General features: G+C 44.6%; 1 protein-coding gene across 4 annotated transcripts in view; it reads right to left on the reverse strand.

Annotated features, from left to right (window-relative positions):
- The window catches only part of Atp1a4 (ATPase Na+/K+ transporting subunit alpha 4), a 36,017-nt gene extending 30,293 nt beyond the window's left edge, over positions 1-5,724 (reverse strand). The window contains exons 1-5 of one of the 4 annotated variants that reach the window (XM_017598762.3): positions 5,566-5,724; positions 5,122-5,293; positions 4,878-4,937; positions 1,911-2,117; positions 1,128-1,241 (exon numbers count right to left, since the gene is read on the reverse strand). In XM_017598762.3, coding sequence (XP_017454251.1) covers positions 1,128-1,241; positions 1,911-2,117; positions 4,878-4,937; positions 5,122-5,262 — 522 coding nt within the window. In that variant the 5' untranslated portion in view covers positions 5,263-5,293; positions 5,566-5,724. The remainder of the gene's footprint in view (positions 1-1,127; positions 1,242-1,910; positions 2,118-4,877; positions 4,938-5,121; positions 5,294-5,565) is intronic. The other 3 variants (XM_063272202.1, NM_001271030.1, NM_022848.3) reach the window with 3 other exon arrangements.
- Positions 5,725-14,961: the final 9,237 nt, after the last annotated feature.

A 14,961-nucleotide genomic window follows, 5' to 3' on the forward strand; every position in this document is an offset into this window, starting at 1 on the left:
GGAGTTTCAGGTGGTTGTAAGCCACCATTAGGGTATGGGAACAGAGCCCAGGTCCTCTGCAAGAACAGATTCTTAGGGTTTCTGTTGCTCGGATAAACACCACAATCAAAATTACCTTTGGGAGGATTCATGTCTCTTAGACATTCCACATCACAGTCCATTTTTTTTTCTTTTTTTTTTTTTCTTTTCGGAGCTGGGGACCGAACCCAGGGCCTTGCGCTTGCTAGGCAAGCGCTCTACCACTGAGCTAAATCCCCAACCCCCACATCACAGTCCATTATCCAAGAAACTCAGGCACTCAAGGCAGGAGCCTGGAGGCAGGAGCTGATGCAGAGGCCACGGAGGGGTGCTTCTTACTGGCTTGCTCTCCATAGGCTTGCTCAGGCGATTTCTTATAGCACCCAGGACCACCAGCTGAGAAGTGGCACTGACCACAGTGATTTGGAGCCGCCCAGATCAATCATCAATCAAGGAAGTGTACCACAGGCTTGCCCACACGCCAAACTTGTGGGAACATTTTCTCAACTGAATCCCTTCTTCCCAAATGACTCTAGCGTGTGTTGAGTTGACATAAGATTAGCCACCAGGAGCACCAAGAGCTGTTAAGTGCGGATCCATCTCTTGGCCCCTAGATTATTCTTTTTCTCTGGCAACACAATGATGAGTTTCAAGTGGTGTGATTTTGATGCAATACTCACATTTACTGTGTACATTTTAGCTTTTGGCACTTGACCCAAAATGTCGCTTTAGGGCATTGCCTCCCAACACAACATCAGGCCCGAGACCTATCACCATATCTTTTTAGCTTTTTAAAAACTGGAACATTTCCACAGGTTCATTGCCTTTAATGTGAGCCTCCCCACTGGCTTGGCTTTCAGCAGATGTCCTTATTTAAGTTGTGGAGGGTCATTCTTCATTTCATTGTCACTTTCAGACTAGACAATTTGTGGCTATCCTCATTGGAGCTTTGCTTACATTTCTCCTGGTAACTCCCAGGCTCCCTCATCACCAGCCTCATTCAGGGCACCCACTGTGTGTGACAGTCTCCAGGAACTACTGAGCAGTTATACAACTGGTCACAATCTGCACTTCCTCCCACCAGCTCTTCCCACATGAGTCCTACCTACCTGAGGCACCATGGTCTTAAAAGACTCCATGATCTTTGAGCTCTTCGCCTCCTGGTAATATGAGAAGCAGCCAGTGATGATGACCACGGCAGATAGTACAATACCCAGGTACAGCTGAAGACAGAGAAGGAAGGTGCCATTAGCACATCCTTCCCCGCTTCTGCATCCTCACACAGACTGCCAAGGGAACAACTTCCTCTGGCTGGAGGAAGTCATGGACTGAGGGCTGAGGAGGATCTGGGAAGTGTTGGCACACTTGACTTCCTGGTAATGAAGACCTAAGCTATGGGTTGAGTGGTCAGAAAACTCCCAGAGAATATGAATATTTATCTCCCTCTATAGGCAGGTGGACGACAGTGAGCCAAGGAAAGCAAGAAATGAAGAGGTCAGTGTTCTGAGTAAGAAAGGGGGACTGCAGGTGGAGAGATGGCTCAGTGGTTAAGAGCACTGACTGCTCTTCCAGGGGCCCTGAGTTCAATTCCCAGCAAACACATGGTGGCTCAAAACCATCTGTAATGGGATCCGATGCCCTCTTCTGGTGTGTGTGAAGACAGCTACAGTCTGAAGGTGTCTTTCAAAAAAGGTGGAAGTGGAGACCACAAAACACAAGTCACTTGGTGAGTAGACTGATTAGAATAATGCCTCTTAGGGAGCTGAACCAGAAACTTTCTAGATAGAGTTTGCAGGAGACCAAGATGGACTAAGAGCTTCCCCAGACACTTCTGAACTATTGGGGATTTGGACCAGAAGAATTCGGAGTTTGGGGGGAGGGAGCAAGCTCACATTATCTTTGTTGGCGTTTTCTTGGTAATAAGATACATGTATGCCATAGGCCAGGAAGCAGAGCAAGGAACCAGTCCACAGCAGGAGGGAGAAGCCACCAAATAATTGTTTACAGAATTTGATCCATTCTGGAGTGGTTGGAGGAGGGGTTAGTACATTCGGTCCATTTAGAGTCAGAATTTCCTGGGCATCTGTGACGCTAAGACCCTGTATGGAGAAGAAATAAGGATGGAGAGGAAGCTGTGACAAAGAACCAGTTACAGCGAAAGAGGACCTACTAGTTACAGCCTCAGGACAGGCCTACCCCCAAAGCAGCCTTGGAACATCCTTCTGAAGAGTCTTTCTGATAAGGTAGGATTTTAGAATTCGTTTTGTAGATGGGGTTTCATTTAAAATGCTTATGGGTTGGGGATTTAGCTCAGTGGTAGAGCGCTTGCCTAGCAAGCGCAAGGCCCTGGGTTCGGTCCCCAGCTCCGGAAAAAAAAATGCTTACTTATATAGGGCTTTTTTGATTGTTTGCTCATTCGTGTATGGATTGGTTTACAAACCTTTTGAACTTGAATATCGTATCTTGGGGCTTGGTCATGTGATAGGAGCTGAGAATATCATCATCAATAGGGATGAATTCCACGCAGAGACTCTGAGAAGGCATGTTGGGAAGGGTGGTTGCAGCAAGGTATGACAACCTAAGTCTAATTCTTGGACTCACGTGGTAGAGAGAACTGAATTCCACAAGTGGTTCTCTGACCTCCATGTGCATGATGTGGCACAATCACATCTCCACCCATAAACTGAGGTGTTCACAATCAATCAATAAATCGAATAAATGAAATTCAAGAATGTGCCTTATTCTTAGGGAGTTCAAGTTGGGAAACAAACATATAGAAATGATTACAGTATACTAGGCTAACTGGGGTTATGATCCATGATGCTGGTAACATCTCGGCGTCCATGCTTTGGCTTTCCAATTGGGAAACTAGGGAACGATCAAACTGAAGATACCAACATCCAGATTTTATTCTATCCTTATGCACATATTTCTGTGATTTTTTCCTTGATTTTATGTGATAATAGAATCTACTGAAGCCTATCAGCTATTCCCTTAGCCTCTCTTCAAAACAAACCTAAGGGGCCTTCAACCTCTCAAGCATTTAAAGCTTTTTTTTTTTTTTTGGTTCTTTTTTTCGGAGCTGGGGACCGAACCCAGGGCCTTGCGCTTCCTAGGCAAGCGCTCTACCACTGAGCTAAATCCCCAACCCCGCATTTAAAGCTTTTAATAACAATACTAAATCATTGTCTTCTTTACTCATCCTTGGTGATGGTTGATTGGCCACCAAGTTCCAGGACAGCCCGATCTCAAAAAGAATATGTATGGTAAATGTCATGGTTTGACTCTTAGATATTCCCCAAATTACCTGATACCCAGCTGATGGTGGTGTTGTGAGGGTGCTGTCAGGAGATGGTTCAGGGGAGGAAATGGACTACTGGAAGGTATCCTTGTAAGGTATGTTGGGATTCTTCCTCCATCTTCCTATTGGCCATGAAGTAAGCCATTTTGTTCCATCACATGGCTTCTTCTTTCCTCCCCACAGATGAAATGTGAGCAGTGGAGCCAAGAGACCCTGACCTGAACCCTCAAAGCTCTGAGTCAGAACGACTCTTTCCTCCTTTGCATTGTTTGTCTCTGTCCTACATTACTTTTTTTTATTGCTGTGAAGAGACACCATGACCAAGGCAACCTACACAACAACGTGTTTATCGGGGCTCACAGTCCCAGATGGTGAGAGCCATGACCATCATGACAGGGAGTATGGCAGCAGGCAGGCTGTAGTTGAGAGCATGCATCCTGATCCACAGGCACAGGCAGAGAGAGAGCTCACAAGGCCATACCCCTTAATTCTTCCAAGAAGTCCCACCGACTGAGGACAAAGTATTCAAACATAAATCTATGAGGACCCTTCTCGTCCAAACACCACAGACTCAGATATTTTGTCACACTGATAGAAAGCTAATGCTTCGGGTTGGGGATTTAGCTCAGTGGTAGAGCGCTTGCCTAGCGAGCACAAGGCCCTGGGTTCGGTCCCCAGCTCCGAAAAAAAAAAAAAAAGATGTTTAAAAAAAAAAAAGAAAAAAAAAAAAAGCTAATGCTTCAAGTTTTCCAAAGATGTCGTGATTTATCCCAATAGATTTAATACCAAAAGCTATGAGAATTCAGATTTTTCCATTAGAAAGCTAGACTTTAAATGCCGGCCATAGTGTTATACACCTTTAATCCTGGCAGAGACACGTGTATTTCTATGAGTTCAAGGCCAGCCTGGTCTATATAGTAGTGGGTTCCAAGTTAATCAGAGCTAAATAGTAAGACCTTGTTTCGAGAAAATAAACATGTAAAAGAAAGAAAGTTAAGTATTAAAAGAGATTTGTAAAATGTAAGATGACACTAATTTATTTTGAAAAGTATACTTATTTTGGTTAAAAAATTATTGCTGTTAATTTATAATAAACCATTTTTTTTCCTTCTCTTCTTTCTTTCATGACTCTGGGAATCAAACAGGCTGAAGATACTCTACCACTGAGCCACATTTCCAGCAACTACTCTATTTAGAACTAGGAAATACTTTTAAAATTTGCCAATTTAAATTTTACTATGGCAAATACCAATAACATTATTTTTACCTAAGCAAAAGCTCTTTGGGGGCCTTGATGAATCCTAAGAGTATAAACAGGTCTAGAGGACCAAAGAAGGGCATATTCCCAACCACCCACACTGTCCAACCACCCATAGCCTCTTTCTCGGGTCGTTACCGTGATCATTTACTTCCAAGTAGAGTTATGTGGAGCTTTTGCGGGGCTGAGGGTAAGAGGTACAAAGTTGGATTTGAAGTTGGGGGTGGGGGTCACTTTCAGCGTCTACACTGTCCCAGTGGCTTCAAATCAGTGAGGACCTCTGCTTCAAGCAGTTCTTACCTTGGTCAAGTCCACAGAGTACTTGGCACTCAGCTCATCCAACGTTAGCTTGTGATCGTCCTGAGGGAACAAAAGGGTCATCAAGGTGAGATAGTGACCTAAGGTCTCGTGCAGGGAGGAAGGAGGGATTGGAGGGGGTAGTCCTGGCAGTGTGCTTCTGTTCTCCAGGTAGCACCGGTGTGGAAGACAATCAGGCAGGAGGCTGGAGGGTGTTTCAAGGGCAATTTGCTTTGGACATCCTCACCATAACCACTTCCTTCTTCAACTCCTCTAAATCTTTCTTCCTTCTTTTCACTTTCGGCTGTCTATTCGTATTTGAAGCCCTAAGGGTGGGTCTTGGCTTCTGCTCACTAGTGGCCGCTGTCTCTTTTCCAGGCTCCATCATGTGATCTCTAGATATAGGTGCGTTGGCTCTACTGGTGGAAAGAAAGCAAAAGAGGGTTAAGGGGGTATGAGAGTGAGTGGAGGGAGGAGTTGGGGGGTGATATCAGTGTGGTGAAAAGAGCAAAGGCTGGCCAATGAATGGGAAGGTAGAGAGAGGTCTGTACCCATGGGAAAGGAACGGTGAAGAGGGGTGCAAAGTCTGAGTGGCAAGGCTGGAGAAGGAAGCGCCAACCTGAGTGAGTCTAGACTCTGAAAGTGAGGCTGGGCTAAAGGGCAGAGATTGGCCTAGAGGGTACCTGTGTACCTGAATGATGAAGATGCAGGGGCTCGGCAGGTGGGAAGTGCAGTGGGAGCCGAGGTCAGAGTGAGCTTCTGGGCAGGCCTGGTACTCCCAGCCTTAGGTCCTGTGGGTTCTATGGCAACAGCCTAGGCGTGGCATCATAATGGGCTCATGAAAGATCTAGTCAAGAACGCACACTCCTCTGGGTGAGGATTGGAGCAGGTTCGGTCACAGAGAGAATTTAGATCAGACAGCAATGTTAGATAGAACAAAGTCTTTGTGTGCATGGTCTTGGGACTTCTGAGGCTAGGAATATTCCAGTTAGGTGGCTCGATCAAATCAAATCAAATCAAATCAAAATCAAATCAAATCAAATCGTCAAATCAAAGCAAAGCAAATCAAATCAAAGCAAAGCAAAACAAAACAAAACCAAACCAAACAAAACAAAACCAAACAAAACAAAACAGTAGTGTGTGTATGTAGCCTAGAATGTAGCCCTCATTGGTTTAGAATTTGCTCTGTGCTAGGATGATCTCTTGTCTCTTCATCCCCTGAGTGTTGGGGTTAGTGCTGTGAGCTGGCCTTTTTAGTTCTACCCAGGCTCAGCTATTGAGCAATACTGAATTTATTTAGTTTTTTAGTTTTGGAGGTGAACTCTGCGTCCGAATACTGAGTCCTCATCTAACATCTGTGTGACTTTGTACAAAGTCACTGCCCTTTCTGTACTTTCCTATTCTGTCTAGACTAACACTGTCTACCTTGTAAAGAAGCAATAGCCAGAATTAAAGCGAGGTGCTCTATGTCCTAGCTTCTCAAACTGTACGTGGCCACCCTATAAACGGTTGAGTAGCTAGATGGGTGTGTGTGCGCGCGCGTGTGTGCGTGTGTGTGTGAGTGTGAGCAAAAATTGGCAACAATAAAAAGTTTCTTAATGCAAAAGAACAAAAGATTAGTTTGAAATCGAGCATGTGGTGAATCTGAGGGGTGGCTGCCAGTGCCCACTCATGTTATGTCATGGAGCCTTGGTTTTAAACACATGCCGTGCACACTTGGCACTGTTGTGTGGGTGCAACAAATGTTGCCAGAAATACTCTAGCTCAATTCTCTCTGTGTGTGTGTGTGCTGCATGCATGCATACAACACAGTGCATGTGTGGAGGTCAGGGGACAACTCGTGAGAGTCATTCTCTCTTTTGTCCCTTGGGTCCCAGTGGTCGAGAGCTCAGGCCTTCAGGCTTGGGCAGCAGCTCCTTTACTGCCGAGCCGCCCTCCCCCTTGGTGTTTTCACTGTACAAACAAACTTTTCTGTCCTTACAGAAACGTGACAGAAAATGACCCCTAGTATTCCCGTCCCAGGATTCTTTGTCGTAGAAGTATTATAATTTTGGGTTGAATTGTGCAGGAATGTTTGATGGTTTGAGTTTCATTAAAATTGTATTAAAAAAAATCACTAAATGAATTTTGGCTTGGGATTAGGATAACATTTACAACAATTTTTGAAATACACATCCGCTATTTTGCACTACATATCGATGGGCAATGCCTTCGTTAGCACTAGTGATTGATAATAATAATAATAATAATAATAATAATAATAATAATAATAAATCAACTCTGAAAAATGTTGCTGGGTAATATCAAATATTCAGCCAAGGTTTAATTCTTTATATAAAAATAAATGAGCACACCCGTCTTATTAGTATGTAAATTGGTGTAACGATATCTCGGGAGAAAAGGGGCGACAGGTGGAACACTTAAAGAAACCGCGCTCCACACGAAGAGTAACTCCTGGCAGTCCGTGGTCTGTGTTCCATGAGTAGTTTGGATTCACTGTTAGCGGTTTCACATGCACCTGGATGCACAGCTCTCAGTGAAAATTAAACCGCCCTGTATGATATACAGTAGTCCCTTACTGTACACGGTATTGGCTGGCAAGATAGCTCAGTAGGTAAGGGCACTGGTTGGAAAGCTTGATGACCCAAGTTTGATCTTTAGGACCCACGCATGCGGTAGAAGAGTTGGTAGAGAACCGACTCCCACAAGATGTCTTCTGATCGTCACACACACAAAATTCAATGACACGTTTAGCCCTTCTGTTCACTTGCTCTAAGCGCCTTCACATTTATGTGGTAATTATGTTTAATACTCCCTCCCCTTTCCCCCCTTAGAACCCCATCTGCCCCTCCCATTCTCTTTCAAATTCTTGGCCTCTTTTTTTCCCCCCACTAATTATTTACTGCATTGTGGTAATTATATTTTTAATGTGTTATTCAAAAGGATCTGAAGCGGCTACATATTTCTGTCAATTCTATTTTTTTCGTTTATGGGATCACATAAATTTCTTTTATTTGGTATTTGTTTAATTGCATTTTGGCCGACTGGGTGTGGTTGTGATTATAACGGAACCTGAAGACATCTATCACTGTACTAATGGGGTCCCTCCCACTTATTTCCCTTCCCGGATGGAACAGAAGTCAGTCTCCTGGCAGGGGTGGTGGCCCACACGTTCCTTTAACCCTAGCATGTGGGAGGCAGAGGCGGCGGTTCTCTGAGTTTTCGGCCAGCTTGGTCTAGAGAGTGAGCTTCAGGACTGCCAAGACCACACAGGAAAACAAAAATCAACAGCAACAACAACAACAACAAAAAAAAAAAAACCCAAAAAACAGTCAAATAAACAAACAAACAAAAAAGAGGTTCATCTTGTTCCTTCAGAGATCGTCTTCCTTCTTTAGCAAAAAGAGTAAAATAAGTAAAAGTCGAAGGACCCCGTTACAGATCCGCAGCACCGAGGTTAACTGCTGACTGTGGTGAAGCCTGTCTGTACTCACAGGCCTGGGAGACAAGAGGATCCCTGGGGCCGGCTGGCCAGCCAGGCTAGCTGAATCAGTGAGATGGCCTTTCAGTGTGACCTTGCCTCAAAAAAATATGGTGGAAGGCATAGAAGATTCCTTGCATCAATGTCTGGCCTACAAACACACACACACACACAGACACACACACAGACATACACACACACACAGACACACACACAGACACACACACACAGACATACACACAGACATACACACACACACAGACACACACACAGACACACACACACATAGACACACACACAGACATACACACACACAGACACAGACACACAGACACACACACAGACACACACAGACACACACACACACACACACATCTCTGCTATATATTCAATAAAGTAATAGTCTCAGCCAACAGTCAGAAGATGAACCAAGAGAACCCTGAGTTTGCAACTAGCCCGGACTACATAGTGAGATCTTGTATTTAAAAAGAAGAGTATAAAATAAAAGGCAGAAATCCACTTTCCCTTCCCGAAGTTTCCCGCAAGAGGTATTAATATGCTGCCCAGCTCTCCTGCTTCTCCTGTGTTTATTCATATAGAGAACCAAGTCTTCACAGGACCATTCAAGCCTCCTTCACTCGTTAGCTCAGCGGGTGGGCGAGGCTCTGTCAGCTCCTGTAGGCTTTCCTTATGTAGTCTGTAATGTTCATGCTTGTGCGGTCACTCCCGCAGCGGAGACGCTGAGAGGCTGTTTTCCATTTGCTTTCTTAACCGTGAAAAACATTGCCACGCTAGCAAACTGGTTAGAGGTGGCCTTAGCCTCTATTTCTGTGGAATCGATTTCCTTTGCTGAATCATATGGTAAGCTCACTTAAAATCTTAAGATAGTCTGCCAACTGCTATTAAAAGGGCATTGCCCTGGACCTCAGCAGTAAGATAACAAAGTCCACACTCTACACAGGGTGACCTTGGCTTCTGAGGGGTGGGGGTTGGCCAATTTACATTTCTTTATTGTCTGTGCGAGTGTTTTTTTCAATATAGCGGTAGGTTTTCCGGACTGCATTTTTTTCTTTTTTCCAACTATAGTATAATTTGTTCAACTTTACATTGTTTTCATCTTCTTAAATTGAATTGTTAGACTTCTTGCCACTTACGCTGTAAATGTTTTCTCACAGTCTTTATGGGTTTTTTAAAAAAATATATTTTATTATATAAGACAATTTTTATATTGTTTTTGATTATATTCAATTTTAAATCTATTTTCATCATCATCTTCTTCTTCTCCCCTCGCAAATCCTTCCAGATCTTCTCTTTCTCCATACCCACCTAACCTAACTTTCTGGTTGATGTACCCAGTGTCATTCCACTGAAGTAAACTGGTTTTTCCTGCTCTCAGCAGGCCCTGTGCATGCTGCTTCGTCCCTTTGAGTTCATGTGAGCTTTGCTCATGCTGATCTAGATGGCCTTGTTCTCTTGCTGTCTTCCATCACCTCTGGCTCTCACAGTCTTTCTGCCTTTTTTTTCACAGGGTCCCCTGAGCTCTGAGAGGAGGGATTTATTTGATGGATACGTCCCATTTAAGGCTTAGTGTCCCAAGGTCTCTCAGTCTCTGCATAATGTCTGGCTGTGGGTCTCTGTGTTTGTTCCCATCTGCTGCGGGAGGAAGCGTCTCTCATGATGGCTGAGCAAGGCACTGATCTATGAGTATTGCAGAATGTCATTAGGAGTCATCTTACGCACACACACAGGCACGCGCACGCGCAGAGGCATAGGCATAGGCACAGGCACAGGCACCCGCACAAGCACAGGCACAAGCACAAGTACTCGCACACACATATTTCAAAAATTTTAGACCATTCTTAGGTCCTAGTCTTAGGTTCCTGGTCACCCAAGCAGTGTCGGGTGTGGGTCCCATCTCATGGAGTGGGCCCTAAGTCAGATCAGTTATTGGTCAGTTCCACAAACTTTGCGCCACCATTGCCCTAGCAGGCAGAATCTTGCAGGATCATTGCCGATCTTGCAGGCAGGAGAGCACTGTAGATCATAGGGTTTGAGAGACGAGGGTGTTTACGTTCCTCTTTTGGTACTGTGCGGAGGCAGAACCGAGGGGACATAATTCATTCAGATTGTTTTTGGAAAGCTCACTCCGATCCACAGATCTTAGCCCCAAAGCTTACCTTTTCGAGAACAGAGTAGGACCCTTGGCCAGTCCTAGCCACCCTTTACAGAACTCCGCCCTCGGAGATGTCCCTGCCCTGTTATCTGTTGACGCATTAATTGCCTGTTCCCCAGAGCCTTTGCTGGCTGCACCCCAGGCCTGTGGAGCCGGCCTGGCTCAGAGCAGCCAGTCCACAAGGAGTTCCCGAGGTAAAGTCAAGTGAGCGGTAGTTTTCAGATTTCATTACTGTTAGTCTTTGATAATGAAGCCACTTAGGCCGGAAGTGTTTTAAAATCTGTTGAGTTAAATAGGCTACGCATCAGACTTCATTAATTTACTCTTTCAGAACCCAGATGCTGGGGCTGGAGAGGTGGTTCAGTGGTTAAGAACACCAGCTGCTCTTCCGGAGGTCCTGAGTTCAATTCCCAGCAACCACATGGTGGCTCACAACCATCTGTAGTGGGGTCTGATGCCCTCTTCCAATGTGTCTGAAGACAGAGTTAGTACACTTACATACATAAAATAAATATATAATTCTTTTAAAAAAAAGCCTCAGGTGCTTCCTAGTTACCAAAACAGCTGAACTTCACAAACTGTTATATTTCATAAAAATACAGTGAGGGCTTTGGTTGATGTTGGACTGACTTCTTTAGAGTAACTTGCTTCTCTTCATGTCTTCGGTCTTCCGGAAGAGCATCAGGAGTAGCTGTCGGTGTGTGTATATTTTTGTTTTTGTCATCCTTATTTTAAATTTGCTTTGAAACAATGTACTGCCCACACTAAGCCCCAAGCCTGGTTTGCTTTGATTCTGTTGCAAAGGTAAGTCCTTTGTTCCCAGTCTTCTGTCTCTAGTCTTGGAAGATGCTTTCGACTGAATTTTGCATTCTGTGACTTTGAGCTTCCTGCTTCCAGGGCTTTTTTTCCTTTGGGTTGGGTCTTCCTTACTTTTCTGATGCTGTGAAGAGATGCTATGGCCAAGGCGACCTATGAAAGAAGGGTTAATTGGGGCTTACGGTTCCAGAGCCTGTGATCATCATGGTAGTCAGGCAGGCTGGCGGGGTATTAGAGCAGTAGGGGAGCGAGTGCACATTGAGAGGATAACCACAAAGCGGGGGGGGGCAGGGCTAACTGAAAACAGCATAGACAGCTCAAGACCCTCAGTGACACACCTCTGCCAACAAGACCACGCCTCCCAATCCTTTCCAAACAGTTCTACCAATTGGGGACCAAGCATGCAAATATGTAATAAGCCTGTGGGACTTTCTCATCCAAACCACCACATGCTGTCTTTCTCGGTGTTAGAAGCAGTTGTGCTCTTCCAAAAAAAAAAAAAAAAAAAAAAAAACGATACATTTTTTATTTGTCATTGTTTCTTTACTCTGTGTGTGTGTGTGTGTGTGTGTGTATGTGTGTGTGTGTGTGTGTTCATGTGTAGGTAAGTAGATTAGAGTGCATATTGTGTGTGTACGCACAGGTAGAAGTTTGCTGTCTTTCTCAATCTCTCTTCATCTTATTTTATGAGAAAAAAAAAATCTCTCACTGAACTCAGAAGTCCCTGATTCAGCAAGACTGGCTGGCCAGCAGCAATGGAATCTTCCTGTGTACACCTCCCTGTGTTAGGATCACAGACGCATCCAACCATGCCTGGCTTTTTACATGTGTGCTTGGGGGGGTTCTGAACCCAGATCCTTCATGTTTATGTGGCAAGCACTTTACCCACGTGTCTCTCCAGCATGTCTCTCCAGTGACTGCAGTTTTTAAAGCATTCCTTCCTTACTCCGGGTTTCAAAGGCTGACATCAGGTTTGATGTGGGCACTGTTATTAGTTTTCTTGACCTCTTTCCTTCTTCTCTTTCCTGAACACAATTACATTTCCCAGGATGTTTTTTCCTCAGTCTTTGAAGCAGGAGCAGATACTGAGTTTTATGGACGGCTTTCTCACTGCCAGTTGAAATGAGTATTTGGTCGTATGTGTTTCAGTCAATGTGAATTGTTCCTCAGAGTTTTCTTCTCATATACTTCCTTGAATTTCCATGGAGTTATTATAAGATTATAAGATTTTATGAAAATGACACTTGTCTCTCATAAACTAAGCTAGGCAATTCAAAATGTTTTCTTTCTATAGTCTAGTGGGGTTTAAATAATGTAAGAATATTCTTCAAAAAATTCAAGAAAAAAGTCTTTGTTGTTGTTGTTTTTAAAGATCATTTTATATTATGAGTATGTGCACTCAGGTATAGGTATATACACTATGTGTGTGCGGGTGCCATCAGGGGCCAGAAGAGTTATAAGTGTTTGTGAGTCTCTGGATGTGGACGCTAGGAATTGAGGATGGGGCCTTCATAAGAGCAGCAAGTGTTCTTACCTGCTGAACCATCTCTTCAGCCCATTTGGTGCTGAGACCCTGTATTACTCTGTGGTTCACACTGGTCTTAAACTCACGCTCCTCCTGCCTTAGCCTCCCAGATGACGAGATTTCTGACATATGCCATCAGGCCTGCCCAGCTCAAGGGATATCTTATGAAGACTCATTTGATTGGGTTCACAAATTTAATCCCGGCACTGGAGGCATAGGCAAGTAGATCCGAGTTTGAAGCCAGTGTAGTCTACATCTCTAGATTCCGGCATGCCAGAGCCACACAGAGGACCTTGTTTCAGAAGGAAAAAATAACAATCTTTTTGTTCAACATCTTCCTTTGTGGTTGATATTGAGCTATCGAATTTCTACCATTTTGGGGCGCGTTCTTAGAATTTTGATCCTTCAGCCTGTCATCTTTTTCTAGTTCTCTTGGTAAAGGAGTCGTGCTGTGTGGAATTCTTCCTCCGAGGTGGAAACCTGGACCTACTTTCTGGCACTGCATCCAGCAAAATCTCTTATTCATTGGCCAAGATCCTCTAGCAGGCAGACGTGTCTCTCCATTTTTTTTCTTATATTCATGCATCTCGTGTGTATGGGTGTGGTGGTCTCAGTGAGACTGGCCTCTGTGGGCTCACGTATTTGCATGCTCGGTTCCCAGTGATGGACTGTTGTCAACAACTAGGAGGTGTGGCCTTGTTGGAAGAGGCTGGGGATAGTCTTTGGTGTTTCAAAAGCCTAAACTAGGCTTGATCTCTCTCTCTCTCTCTCTCTCTCTCTCTCTCTCTCTCTCTCTCTCTCTCTGCATGTGTAGCTCTCAGTTCCTTCTCCTGCACCATGCCTGCTTCTGTGCTGCCGTGCTCCCTGCCGTGATGACAGCGGTCTATCTTTTTGAAACTGTAAGCAAGCCCCAATTAAATGCTTCCTTTTGAAAAAGTTGCCTTGGTCATGGTGTCTCTTCACAGGAGTACAACAGTGACTAGGACAATGGGTGTTTTGCCTACATGCATGTCTGTGTGCCATGTGCATGCACTGCTCACAGAGGCAAAAAGAAAAAGAAAGATATGTTGAGTCACCTGGGACTGGAGTTACAGTGAGTCACCACATGGATGCTGGGAACTGAAATGCACCCTGTTCGTCTCTGAAAGAGCATTCAGTGCTCTTAACCAGTGAGCTGTCTCTGCAGCCACTGCTATGTACGTACAACTTAACATATCATATCCATCCATTCACGTATCCATCCATCCGTCCACCATTCATCCTTCCATCTATCCATTTTCATAACCTAAATTTGAGTTAGTGTTTATGGCCTGGCTTGGTGGCACATGCCTGTAGTCCCAGCTATTAGGGAGGCTGAGACTCAAGGAGGATCCCTTGAGTTCAAGAGTTCTGGACTATAGTGCACTATGCCAATCAGGTGTTCACACTAAGTCCAGCACCAATATGGTGACCTTACGGGAGCAGGGAACCACCAGTTTGCTTAAGGAGGGGGGAACCAGCCTAGGTCAGAAACAGAGTGGGTCGAAACTCCTGCACTGATCAGGAGTTAGTGTTCATGAATAAAACCACATTGAATAGAAAATAAATGTCAGGAATGCTAGCATCTTGAGGGTAGCTATGAGGGTGCTTCCCAGAAAACTCAATGTCTAAGCTAATGTCTGAATGAGGCAGGAAAGCCAGGCATGGAAGAGAAAAGTGTTCTTGGTAGAGGATCCATCAAGAACCAAGGCCCCAAGGTGAGGTCAAAGTAAACTTTAATCTGGTTTTATTCTTAACCATTTCAAAGAAAACTGGTATTTTTAAAGGCACTGAGTGAGTGGCAGTCACCCTGACAGCCTCTAGGACAAGTGCCACCACCATGACTACAGTGAGAGTTACAACAAAAGGGCTGGTGCACAGCTTGGGTTGAAGCAGACGTCTCATGGTTCCTCTGAGATTCAGATGTATGTTGTAAGAGCCAGTGTCTTTCTGTCTCCCATCCCCATTGACCCCTGCAGGATTGCGCGTCACCCTACTGGTCCTCACCTCAGTGCACAGTGTCCCTTCCTCTGCCCATCTCATACACACTGTGCAAGAAGGTCGCTGGCACCTA

Source organism: Rattus norvegicus, chromosome 13 (genome assembly GCF_036323735.1).
Source record: "Rattus norvegicus strain BN/NHsdMcwi chromosome 13, GRCr8, whole genome shotgun sequence".
NCBI lineage: Eukaryota > Metazoa > Chordata > Mammalia > Rodentia > Muridae > Rattus > Rattus norvegicus.